Here is a 13,234-nt window from a genome sequence, read left to right as displayed (position 1 = left end):
AGCAGGACAGCCACCCAGACTGCTTGTTGATATGAACGGAAGAGGGGCAAGAAACACACAGATATGAGATGGAGCATAAGCAAGCAGCTGTTACTATGGCAACAGACATATTAGACACTGCAGGTTCCTGAAAGGCGTCTGATAAGGTATTATTAACTTGAGCCTCCTTCAAATACTGAACGCAAAGACATCGTGTCAAAAGCAACCTGGCTCCCATTTATTGGGCTGCAATTCACTTATAGTGCATGAACTGGGTCTCGGTGCCTTCAGACTTGAGACAGGAATCTTGGCTGGAATGAGCAAAATTAGGAACTTAGGGTGTTTCTGTGTCCACCACAAATGGTTGTTTCTTTTATTTTTCTAAAAAACATGTTTGCCATTTAAAGCAAAAGGAAAATATCTGCTTGGCCCCCTTCTGCTTTATTCAAAGCACTGAGACCATCCCTCTTCCCCAGGTGTTATTTCCCCAACACCAAAGAGAAAAGCAGCCCAGGCTTCATGGATGTGACCAAAGAAACAAGTAATGGGACAGGGCTCATAGGAGACTCCCATCCTTTCTGATGGGATTTCTGATCTCAGCAGAAGGCTGGAGCACTCCAGGTGCCCTGGGCCGGGGTTGTTAAACTACTGGGTGAGTGAGCTCTTGATCACACACAGAAGGTGCACCAATCTAACTAAATTGCTTGCACTTAAATGGCCTGAAGAATTCCGTATATCGATTTAAATAAGGCATTCTTAACCATGACAGAGTGCCCACCCAAGAGGCTATACCAATTTAACCACATCAGTTTCTAAACCAGTTTAGGTAAACTGGTACAACTTGTATGTTTAGACAAGGCCTCATACACTGACCCCATTTCTCTAGGCTATAACAATGGAGAGCACTCTGTGCAGACCGGGGACTCCCACTTGTATGGCAGAAGCTCTATTGCTACTCACTGCTCTCACATTTCTCTTCATCATAGGGACCAAATATTTTCATCTTGTGTTTGACTCTAAGCTGCCTTAGAATCTCAGTTCTTTGGGACAGTCCTTGACTATAAATGTGTACAATGGCCCAGTACGACAGATCTTTGTCCCTGTTTGGGGCCTCTGAGGGTGTGTCTACGCTGCAATTAGACACCCGTAGGCTTGCGGGGCTCAGGCTACAGGGCTGTTTAATTGTGGTGCAGGAGTTTGGGCTCAGGCTGAAGCCTGAGCATTGGGACTGCATGAAGGGGGAGGGTCCTAGAGATTGAACCTGAACGTCTACACTGCAATTAAACAGCTCCTTAGCCCAAGCCCCATGAGTCTGAGTCAGCTGGCACGAGCCAGCTACAGCTTTTAATTGCAGTGTAGACATATCTTGAGTGCTATAAATGTTAGCTAACTAACATGTTCTCTTCCCAAAGCCCCCTGGTATTTTTGTATTGTTTATTGTTTTCACTGAGGACAGAAGTATCCGAATTTGGCATTTACTGGGGAGCAGTAATGGGACCTGTCAACACTGTTAGAGGTTGATGTGTTCCAGGATCATGGCTCCCACACTGTGGTGCACGGATCTCTCCCAGATGTTCCTGGACAGCGCTGATTGCCAGGTACAGCATCCCTTCTGGCATTTAATCAACCATCCTCCAGTGCGGAGCAGAGCATTTCTTCAGCCCATCTGGAGCCAGGCATGGCAGAGGAAGGGGGATATGGCAGCAGACTTGGAAGGACAAGAAACTGGGGGGGAAAGCAGCAGAGGGAAAGAGAAATCTGACAAGCAAAGAGGAAGGAGAGAAAAAGACAGAAAAAAAGGGGGAAAGAAGAAGACTGGTGCTGGAGCAAGATTATGTACTTTCACAAACAATGCCACCTAAGGAGAAACATGGACCACTGGACATTTTTTCTTGTGCCCTGATACACATGGATTGAGACGCTGGAAAGACAGGTGAGCCCACAAGATTATTTGTATTTATTTGTATTGTCGCAGTGCTTAGAAGTCAAATTGTGCTAGGTGCTCCGCACAGACATCATAAAAGCAAGTCCCCGACCAGCCAGTCCATGACCAAGAGATTGTCGCTCATACAAAAAGCCTCTTCAGAATGATAGCTTGAGCACCGCAATGTTAGAAACATAATAAAAAGGACATTTCCCCATCATGCACTGTAACGATAATTTCCTTCTCAAATGAACTGGAGACAAAGAGAATGCTGGATAAAGGCTTCCATTAGAGACAGTGTTAGAACAGGACTCCCATGTTTGACACCTAGAGCAATGCTGTAGAAGGGGAAAAAAAGTTTGACACAAACATCTTGGTAATGAACCAGATTTAACTGATCTCAAGTTTTGCTACACCTACGGAGAAACTGCACTGGTGAAGATTGCGCAGCTGTGACTAAGGTGCAACCCACCTTGGAGAAACAATTACAAAAATGGATCTGTTTCTAACTACATGTTTCCATGGAAATATTTGGTATTATTTAGCAAATCTCCTCCATTTCAATGGCCTAAAGACCTTCCCACTTCAGAAAAGTTTAACTGACCATCCTTAAAGTTCAATTTAAAATGAGGCATTTCAAAACATTGTGACAGTGGCATTTTAAACAAGGGATTTACAGGATTCTACAGCCACACATTATCCATCTCACTCAGGCCAACTACACAATATCCACATGGTTGTTATAGTTGCCTTGAATAAAGTGATCTGTTACTTATAAAAAGTTACATTATCTCCGACTGGCTGATTTCTCACTGAAGGAACAGATCCTACTTCTACTCCCATTATGATGAGTGTCGACTTGATCTTTTGTAGTGACTTTAAAGGGTTAAGGGAGAACATGTTTACTGAATATTCTTCTCAGTATCTCCACAGGATAACTCTTTCTCCTGATTGTGCCGACCACCATGATACCCAAACCTTGGTATTCTGCAGCTAGGATAACATGGGGATGAGAAGAATCAAAGCAAGAGAAGTTCTTGTATGATCAGGGAGTGGGATCTTGGATCAGCAGGTTACATCAAAACTAGCCAGTGCCCATGGGCACAGGCAAGGTCCTTTCATTTATGCGAAGACAACTTCACTCTTGCTGGGAAGGCAAAAGGTGCACTTCAGCTCCCAGAGACTTACCGTCATGAGGAGTTTTTCCACACAGTCAGGCGACACACTGTGCAGGTGTGTGAGGTGCAGCTGCAGATGGATCTTGTTGTTGAGCATGTCCTGGCAGAGTGGGCAGCGGAGCATGGGCTGCACGGAGTGCTGGGTCATGGCATGCACCCGCAGCCGGTTCACATCGGTGTTACTGTATTTGCAGTATGGACACTGATACATCTGTAGAGAGAGATGAAACAAAACATGCTGACTGAATCATGTGACTGATACAATCACTGCTTGTATCCCCTCCTTCTTTACAGCTTGAATGTAATAATCTTGTGCCTTTGTCCTACCACTCAATCACCATCTTTTCATCAACTCTGCTTTTTCTCTCAACACCTGGGAAGTGAATTAACAGCCTCTAGATTTTTATGGCTGTCCAGGAAGTAATGCTGGGCTCCTGTGCCTCACCTGCTCTGATTTGGTCTCCTCTGAAGTTTTTGACCATTTAGAGGAGAGAGGTGACTCAGAGCTGCTGGGAAATGACATGCATTTGGAGGATGCTGGAGACTCTGTCAGCTCCTTGTCTGCCTGGCTGGCTGGTGCTGCAAAGACAAATGAGATTTGCATTAGGACATCCCCATCAGGCCAGCTCTAAAGGGGTTCATGCTGGATGAAAAGATCAGTAATTCCATTTGTGCTATTGTATTTTCTTGAAACAAACACAGACTAAGGATTTGAAGAGGAGAAACATCTGGGCCAAGTGACATCTTACTAAACAAGCTAGGGAGAAAGTAAGAGTTTCTCTCTCGATATCTGGCATTACTGGCAATAAGGAACCGTTACAAATCCATACAGTTACAAGCAGAAAAGCACACCCACTCACTCGGACTCCCCAGGTCAGCTTAAAAATCTAGTAGATGCAAGAGAGTCTTCTCCTGTGTTTACATGTGAGACCTGACCACTTGGCCATATGTCAGCGTTTGAGTGTCAGGATTCCCCCTCCTTCCAGGAAGAGTTGGCCATACAGAGGACAGTGCAGGATGACATTCCTACCCTGAGTGCAGAAAGGTTCATACACAGTGTGCTAAGCATTGTGAGGCATTCGTTCATTAAAGCCAGCCAAGGGCAGTGGTAGGTGCAACACAGAAGATTCACATCTGGGTCCTTGGCTCAGTCTCACTTTCCTAGACTGGCAGCAGCTGGGAGTTCAGAGTGTGGAATGCACTCAGCATTTGTGCAGAGGGCATGGCTGGTCTTATTTCCAGCAAGCAGTCCCACTGAAATCCCCAGGAAGTCTGGGGAACAGAGCCTGGCTTATGACCAGCGGTGGGACTGGCTCCGATATGGACACCAAGAATGGCTGTTTAGGCATAAACCTTAAACATGTAAATACCAAGCAATGGTATTCAAATTCAAATGTATACATAAAAGCAACAAAATCAGAGCTCAATGCAGAAAATATTCCAGGAAATTGATACTGTTCCCAGAATGCACATCCTATGACCTATAAACCCTGTATCTTGGTAACCTGGAGTACATAAGTTTGTAGGACATCTATTATTTAAAAACTAGAAAGCCAGGCATATTACACACAGCCCCCCCGAACACACATTCATAACAGTACTGTAATCTGTCTTGAATCGACTTCAAACCCATGTCACCCTTAATGGGAGTTATTCATTTTCACTTGAAAGACAACACATGACAGCTGGCTATTTAACAGGATAGACTGGCTGCTGATTAACCAGGTGCTGTAACGTTCTGAGACTGGCTCCCCCACAGCTTGTCTCCATCTCTTAGTCACACTGTGAACTGGATGCTGTGGAACCAGCCACACTTTACTTCAGAAGCTGCAGCCAGTGCATGGCTCAGATAGGTCACTCACACGCCAGAGACCCTTTCAAAGCTACCGAGATGGGATTTATTCAACAATGTGCCTTAAAATCGGAAATCCAATTCCCACATTTAACAATCCCCCAACACTAAGCATTCGTAAAATAAACAGAGTGCAAAACCACGTCCAAGAAAAGGGAGTCAGAGACACTATGAATGGACATAAAAGGACCTGGGCCATTCCTGTGGAAAGACGATTTGATTAATGTTGATGCTCCTGAATGTGTCCAAGGGATATAGTGGCGAGAGCCAGAATAGATGATTGGCAAGTTCTTCGTCACATGGCTCTGCTAATGCTCTTAATTCCTGTCCTGCAGAACCCCTGATATTTCAGTCCTGTGCTCCTACAGCGGTCTAATGCCCCAGTGTCAAATTTAAGCACATACCCCAAAAACATGTGTAGGATCCCATTGTACCACTAAGACCTTTGTGCTACTCAGTCTACTAGAAAAAGGCCAATCCTACAGCTTATTAGTGTAAAAGAAGTCAATTCTTTCATGGTAAATCTATAGACATCAGAATGCATCCACCATTGTCTTGTCCATGTGGCGAGATGAACTTTTATGTTTGAATCTAAAACCTCCCTGTGGATCCAAGATGGAGCTTCTTTAAAAAGATTTCTACAGAATTGAAGTTTACTCCCCCCCCTGCAAAAATCATCTCACAGTACAAATAGAGCATCAGGGCTGTGGGTGAAGATTACTACCTACCCCCCCCCATGGGAAACAGCCCTCTAGAGCGGATTCATGGTGCGATAAGAGAATAGCAGTGACCCCGGCTGTGCTTCACGAGCCCCCACTCTACCAGTAAGAGTAAGAAGAATTCCTAGCAAGAACTCCTTCGCTGTGGCTGGTGGAGGATGATCCGGTGCTAAACTGCCTCGGTGGGTCCCTGTGTGACATGAGGAGAGTGGCCCCAATAAGGAGGTTACCTACTGCTGCTGTTGTCCACCCCTCAGTATGACCGCAGACACTGAAATGCCAGCCACGACCGGGAAGTCAGGCCCAGGCCCCGAGCTCTGTCTGCGTGTGGCCAGCAGTACAAGCAGCACTGCTGTCCCTACTCACAGGGACCTGAATCACAGAGCCCTACAGGATTTAGGGTCCCCTGCCAGGGCCAGATTTCCAGTTAGGCACATGCCTAGGGGTGCCAGCGTTCTAGGGGTGCCTAAAAATGCAAAGTTTGCTGTTCCCAGGTCCCGGCAGGGGGTGGGGCCAGCTGAAGGGGAGATGGCCCCACGCAACCCTGCTGGGGCGCTTCTACCAGCAGGGAAGGGGAAGCAGGCCCCTGTTGCAGGGGAAGAGCTCAGCAGCCCAACAGAGGGGCCCTGCCGGGCAAGCGCGACCTGAGGGAGCCTGGCCTGGGCAGGTCTTGCTCCTGCTCCAGCCTGGCTGATCGGGCCACGCCTGAGGGGCCAGAGCGATCAGCCCGGCAGACACAGTCACCTCCAAGCGGGGCTGGTGAGTGCGGACGGAGGCCAGGGAGCAGGGGAGTGGGGCTTGGGGAGGTGCGCTGGGCAGTGGAAGGTGCTTGTGTGTGTTGGGGCAGTGGGGTATCTGTGTGGGGCCCTGGGTAGTTGTGGTGTTGGGGCTGTGCAGGGGACGCTGGGCATGGCGGGGGGGGGAGGTCAGTGGGCAGGGGGTGCTGAGTAGTGGTGTGCAAAGTGCTGTGCCGTTGTGGCGGAAGAAGTCTGTGGAGGGGTCTCTGGGTGGGGGTATGTGCTGAAGATGCTGCGCCTAGGGGCATGTAAGGTGTAAATCTGGCCCTGTCCCCTTGCACTGACTGTAATTAGGTCTCCAGTGTGGTTTGGGGAGGGACTCTCTGGGCTCTATCAACTTTCACTTCAACCCTTGAACTACTATTAGTTGAGTGCAACAGGCATCCAGTGATTCTTCTCCTGCGGTGTTTATGGCAGAAAGAGTCCCTACAGGATAGAAACTCCCCTTCCAAGATTTATTATCTATCAGTTTAACCACCTGTTTCATATATATCAAATGTAAAAATATACATGCAGGAGATGGATGTTCTCATGGACACAATGTGGACACGTAACCGTAATTAAACACGAAAGCCTGTTTTAAAGTCTATCTTTAACCCATAAAAACCCAAACCAAAACCAATGCTTTATTTACCCAAGTCTCCAAAGCTTTCCATGGCACCCCCTATTGTGCCCTGCTATTGCCACTCAGCTGGTACCTTCGGTATGTCACATTAGACTAGCCTGAGGCTCCCAAGGTGAGGTCAGGATGAACATTCCCAGAATTTGTTGGTCGAAATCAGACTTATCACCATGATCTTCATGACACCTCTTGTAGGTAAAGAGGAGCATAAAAACCAGAATAAGTCCTTTACCGAAAACATAAGTTTCTAGTTTTCACTCAATGGAATGAACTGTGATCAACACATTGCAGAAGACATTCAGTGAGCAGGGACTGGCTTTGAGAGGGTGACTAATGTGACATCTTATCTCATGTCACAAAACTCCCACTGAATTATCAGAATTATTTTTTGAAATAATCTTCTGTGCTTAGAATCTACTGGGGTCTCTTCTTTGAGAAACATGCAGGAGAACGTATCTGTGTAACTTCCGGTGAGTGTTATTGTGAGTTGTGTATGGAAGTCACCTGCATAGTGACAAGGGAAAATAAATATGCTGTCATACAGTAAATGATTCAAGCCATTACTGGGAATGTGCCACAGTCAATTTCCAAGGTAAAGAACTCAAATGCTTTATGGTTTTGGAAACAAAGCACTAAGGACCTACTTAATTTTGTCAATAAAATAAAATAAAATAAAAATAAATAAATAAATAAAAAAATCAAACCTTATAGCTAATGTGTGGGGAAAATAATCTTTGGAAACTTCCAAAAATATCATCTTCTCTTCCACAGTCATAAGATTTGGTGTAATCCATGGCAGATTAGAGCAATTAACTCCAGAAATCCTGGGTTCTTATACCTTGGCTATGCCACCGACACTCACACCTTGGGAAGCTCACCTGCATTTTCTGAGGCGGACTCTAATTTTGGGAGCCCAGCTTCAGACAATGGGGGCTTGTTTTCAGAGGTGCTGAGTGCTGGCATGTCTCAGATGTCAGTCGGCACTGTGGATGCTCGGCTGCTCTGAACATCAGACCATGGGTGTTTGAAGCACCCTAAATTAGTGCACACTTTTGAAAACAGAACCTGGGCTGTTAAGGCAGCTCTGCACTGTCTGCAGCTACAAAACTGCCCTAACAAGCGTAGCCAGCTTCTGAAGAACCCTTCGTACATAGGGGGATCCTCAGGTGACATAGGAGCTGCCCCCACTAACCTTCCCACTATTGCTGATGCTGAGTGCATGGCCAGGTGTGGCTCGGGCATCCCTGGGTTTTGGTGACCTCTGTCTCCAATAATGGGTCCCTGGAGCCACAGGCAGTCAGCACAAGATATAGCAACATTTCAGACCACTATCTTCAGCTGGGGAACCATCCTGGTAAAAGATAGTTTAAATTCAGCTTTGCTCCCTACCCCTGAAACTCTAAGCACTCCTCAGTGCTGCTGATCTGGCTCACCAGCCTTAATCTCTCTAATATAGGGACACTGGTCTACTCCATAGGAGGGGTGTGAAGATGAACTGGCTGTTTTCGCAAAAAGAAAAGGAGGACTTGTGGCACCTTAGAGATTAGCATATTTATTTGAGCATAAGCTTTCGTGAACTACAGCTCACTTCATCAGATGCGTTCAGTGGAAAATACAGTGGGAAGATTTATATACACAGAGAACATGAAAACAATGGGTGTTACCATACATACTGTAAGGAGAGTGATCAGGTAAGGTGAGCTATTACCAGCAGGAGAGAAAAAAAACCTTTTGTAGTGATAATCAAGGTGGGCCATTTCCAGCAGTTGACAAGAACGTGCGAGGAACAGTGGGAGGGGGGATAGTTTTACTTTGTGTAATGACCCATCCACTCCCAGTCTTTATTCAAGCCTAATTTAATGGTGTCCAGTTTGCAAATTAATTCCAATTCATCAGTCTCTCGTTGGAGTCTGTTTTTGAAGTTTTTTTGTTGAAGAATTGCGACTTTTAGGTCTGTAATCGAGTGACCAGAGAGACTGAAGTGTTCTCCGACTGGTTTTTGAATGTTATAATTCTTGACGTCTGATTTGTGTCCATTTATTCTTTTACGTGGAGACTGTCTGGTTTGGCCAATGTTTTCAGTATTCTCAAAATGGATGTCTCAAGATACATGCTAAGGAGTATTTTTAAAGAGAAAATTCCCATTTGGGCTATCAACACTGAGACCAAGTTATTGCTAGTAGACATCCACCCGAACCTACTGTATGTTAGATCTAAGTACATGAATGATCTTAGGATCAGCCATCATGGAACAGTGTCACAGAGCAGGGGAATTAAGAATTCCTTTACATTCTGGAGAAAGGGGACATGCAGACCGCATCACTCTTGAGCACACCCAGTGATTGACTATAAAGCTTCAAAACAGACTTGGAAAAGAATGTGTATTAATTACCATGTCACACACAGTCAGTCTGACCTATTCATCTGTTATAGAGTAGACGAGGAAAAATGTCCAGAAAAAAAGAAGTGTCGAAAACCTTCTCTCTCACTTTCTCCAAACCACTGCTCATCCAGCACAAATACCCCTGTGCCACAATTAGGGGCCAAGGAGAGATTCTGCTCAAAGACCAGAGCTCCCCTCAAGAAAACAAATGAAAATGTGATAAATGTCCTAAGCAGGAGGTAATTTGTGCATTGATTTGCTCATCTCAAGGTTTAAAGAAATAAAGAGGTTAGAAGAATACACCTTTCCACAGACAGAGAAAACACGTACCTCACACCCACACCCGAAAGCAGTATGGCCGCAAGGCACTCTGCCCTCCGGAAGCATTTCTGAGAGGCTATTCCGCCAGTGCGTATGCCGGGCAGTCCCTGCTTTTCAGCACAGGGGAGACTCTCTCTCTGTTTTAAAGGGGAAGAGGTCACCCAGAGGGGACACTCATCCTTTTCTTTGCTAACCCCAGGCTAACCTTGTGAGGGTCCCAAAGAGCTGACTATGCTTGAGCCCTGTGGAAAGGCCAAAGGCAGCCGCCACCCCCCACCTTTCAACCATCAGACTCTCTTAGCTAAAGTACCACTGACAGCCCCTTCATCTAAACTTCCATCTCCTGACCAGCAACATAATGGAGGAGCCAATTAAATGATTATTAATTCATGCTGCTTTCCGTAAGCCAGAGGTTCTCAACTCCCTGCATTCCGTAAACCAGCTTGCCACCTGCCCTACAAATTTACAGCAGGGTTTTTGCTACCTTGATTGATTATGAAAATACTCTTCATACTAGCTCAGCAACCAGTCTCTGCTACACTTTCAACCCCACTAGAACACTATTTTCGCTGCCTGATAGAAACTACAATTACCCAGTGGGGTTGCTGGTCCCCACAGGCCTTTCTCCACAGAGACAGGTTCTTCAGACCTTTTCCTCAAATTTTTCCTGGACCCTGCACTCTGAAATTTTGTACCAAACTCTAACCCTCAGAGTTAAATCTGACTGCCTCTTGTGGAGGATTTTGTAGCGAGAGCTCCTCACGACCGTTTTACTCATTCAGTAGAAAGGTATCCTTACAGCCCCTATTGGTTCTGTCTGGGAGAGCCCATGCTTGGAGAGGTGACGGGATTATTTCATCCCTTTTCATTTCCCTACGCCATAAGGCCTTCACCCTCCTATCTTTAGCAGAGTGGATGAATGGTGAGGCAGCATACTTACACTGGGGAGTGTTCCTCATTGGAGCACACAGAGAAACAGCTTTGGAATCCTGCATACTTTGGTATCAAGTTTCAGGCAGATCTCTCTATCAAAGATTTGCTATTCCAGCAGGAACACACCATTTATATTAATATAATAGGAATAAATACAAGTCAATAATTCCATTGAGGGATTCTAGTGACATAATAAACCATGAGACTAGACCTTAAGCCGCTCTGAAATGGAATTTCCTTGTCTAATATTGTTGCAGTGCTGCACGTTTGTTCCTTTTTGTGTTAATAGCATATGGTTAGAATGTTTCTTTCTGAAATGCTGTCTGTTTACACTCCCTATTCCCCAAAGGTCCCATTCATCCTAATGGGACGTTGTAGCCATACTAATAGGACTGAATATCGCCTGTTGCTCTACTGGATTTTTTCAAACCCACATTTGATAAATAATAGGATCATACAGTAGATAGAATTAAATACACAGATATTTGCAAATGCACTTTCACACACAGACCTTTGTCTATCTTTTAAAAGTGTGACCCTGAAAATGGTCAAATGGATTTGTTTTTCTATCTTTGAGTTATACATTTCAGTCTGCAGTGAGTCTGAATAGCTGAATTGTTATTAAATATTTATCTTACCGCAGCACGCAAAAGCCCTGAACAGGATAAGGGCCTTTTCTCCTGTACAAACACACAGATGTGGTCCCTGCACCAATGAGCTTACAATATAAGACGACAAGCAAGACACAAATGGTGGGGGACAAGAAGACAATCAATTATATATACATTTTGTAGTGACATCAATAAATACTATCGACTTTCCCCAGCTCCCCGTCAGACTAGCAGTTAAAGGTTGGCTAATTTCCTGTGGGCTTCATAGCAGGAAAAGCCCTGCAGACTATGCTCTATGAAGGTGACACAGTAGGGAGGAATGTGTGAAGAACATAGCTGGCAGACCAGACTGGGTCAGGGTGCAATGTCACAAGAGACCAGAGCAGAGAAATCAGGACTAGCAGAGATATGAAGGGCCTTGATGGTCAAGATAAGAAGCTTGAAATTGATACAGGGGGATTCAACTACAGGAGTTGCATTGTCAGAGCAATGGGCCAGGACAACAACATGAAGTTAAAAAGACATTTAAATTGGTGCAGCAGGGTGGCTTGCTTCTTTAAGGGCTAGAGGCCAGGGCTCAGCCATGCCTGGTTATTGAGGAGAGTTAGAAGGGCTCTTGCAGGGAGTACCCTGAGATTAGCAGAGTGGCACCCGCCAGGAAGGGCTGGGAGTAGCCTGCTAATGCAGGGAAGCCCCTGAGATACCCTGAGTTTAGGGGCCTGAAGAGAGAGTCACTGAACTGAAAGCCAGCTCTGAGAAGGAAAGCTGGGGACTCCTCCCCCAGGAGGAGAGAAAGACTGAACCTGGAGTGTGGCCTGAAAGGCCAATGTGTGTCAGAACTAAATAAACTGGACCTCAGAAGAAGAGCATTCAATTACCTTTGGACTGTACCGTGGAGTAAGCCCAATATTTGCTACCTTCCTAATTTGGGCAGGGCTGTCCCATATCTTTAGAGCATATTATTACTGGCATGTACATGAAATCATAGAATCATAGAATATCAGGGTTGGAAGGGACCTCAGGAGGTCATCTAGTCCAACCCCCTGCTCAAAGCAGGACCAATCCCCAACTAAATCATCAGGTCATTGTTTTGCAATGCACAAGTCATGCATATGGGGACATCCCCTAATGTTGTACCTTTTCTTCCTAGCATAATCATTAGTATTAAAGACCATGGGCACTGCTAGGGGACAATCTTGGTTGCTTTTTTGGGAGAGGTTTACCAAATGAATGGTTGAAAGGAACACAGCATTTGGATTTCAATAATTAGCTGATACAGAGACTCATGCTATCTTAGTTGAAAAATGAATTCAAATGGCTTGGATACAAAAACTCATTTGGACTGAAAACTGGACCAAAGACCATAGAAAAAGTTTAGGGCTAAAAGACAGAGTTTTGAGAAGTGCAGAAGTGTCCAATGAGGAGTACAGGATCTTTTTTGGGTTCAGTCATTTCTAGTCTGGATGAGGCAGCAAACAGCATGGCTATGAGTGGTCAATAGTGGTGGGGACATAGCATGAATACAAAGAGATCTATAGGGGGTAGAGACATGGACAGAACAGGCAGATTCTATCTGTAAATTGCTGCTAACGCATCCAGGAGGAAATAAACAAGGAGACTGAGTGGGAAGAAGAATTAGGAGTGTCAAAGACTAGGTCACACCAACATTATAATTGTTCCCCTGTTGAGGGATCCAGTTATAATAAAGATGTCCTCTGAAACAGATAAAACAGTTCAATCTTGCAGTGTAGACAGGCTTAAACTGTTTTAATCATGTTCTCGTTGTATGCTATAAGCCTACAAAATACAACCTGCAACATAGGTCAGTTTTAGCCAAACTAAAAGACTAATCTGCGTTTAAAGGACATTGGGGGATGGACTTTCAGTTTTACCTGTGTGTGCTATCATGATAGCA

At 45.2% G+C, this 13,234-nt stretch overlaps 1 protein-coding gene across 4 annotated transcripts in view; it reads right to left on the bottom strand.

The window, feature by feature from the left end:
- The window catches only part of ZFHX3 (zinc finger homeobox 3), a 930,873-nt gene that overhangs the window by 31,367 nt on the left and 886,272 nt on the right, over positions 1-13,234 (bottom strand). For all 4 annotated transcript variants that reach the window (XM_075118499.1, XM_075118500.1, XM_075118502.1 and 1 more), the window contains 2 exons: positions 3,527-3,660; positions 3,092-3,292 (listed from right to left, as the gene is read on the bottom strand). In XM_075118499.1, the coding sequence (XP_074974600.1) occupies positions 3,092-3,292; positions 3,527-3,660 (335 nt within the window). The remainder of the gene's footprint in view (positions 1-3,091; positions 3,293-3,526; positions 3,661-13,234) is intronic.

Source organism: Caretta caretta, chromosome 12, assembly GCF_965140235.1.
Source record: "Caretta caretta isolate rCarCar2 chromosome 12, rCarCar1.hap1, whole genome shotgun sequence".
NCBI lineage: Eukaryota > Metazoa > Chordata > Testudines > Cheloniidae > Caretta > Caretta caretta.
The sequence above is the reverse complement of the archived record's forward strand: the minus strand, read 5'-3'. Positions and strand labels throughout refer to the sequence as shown.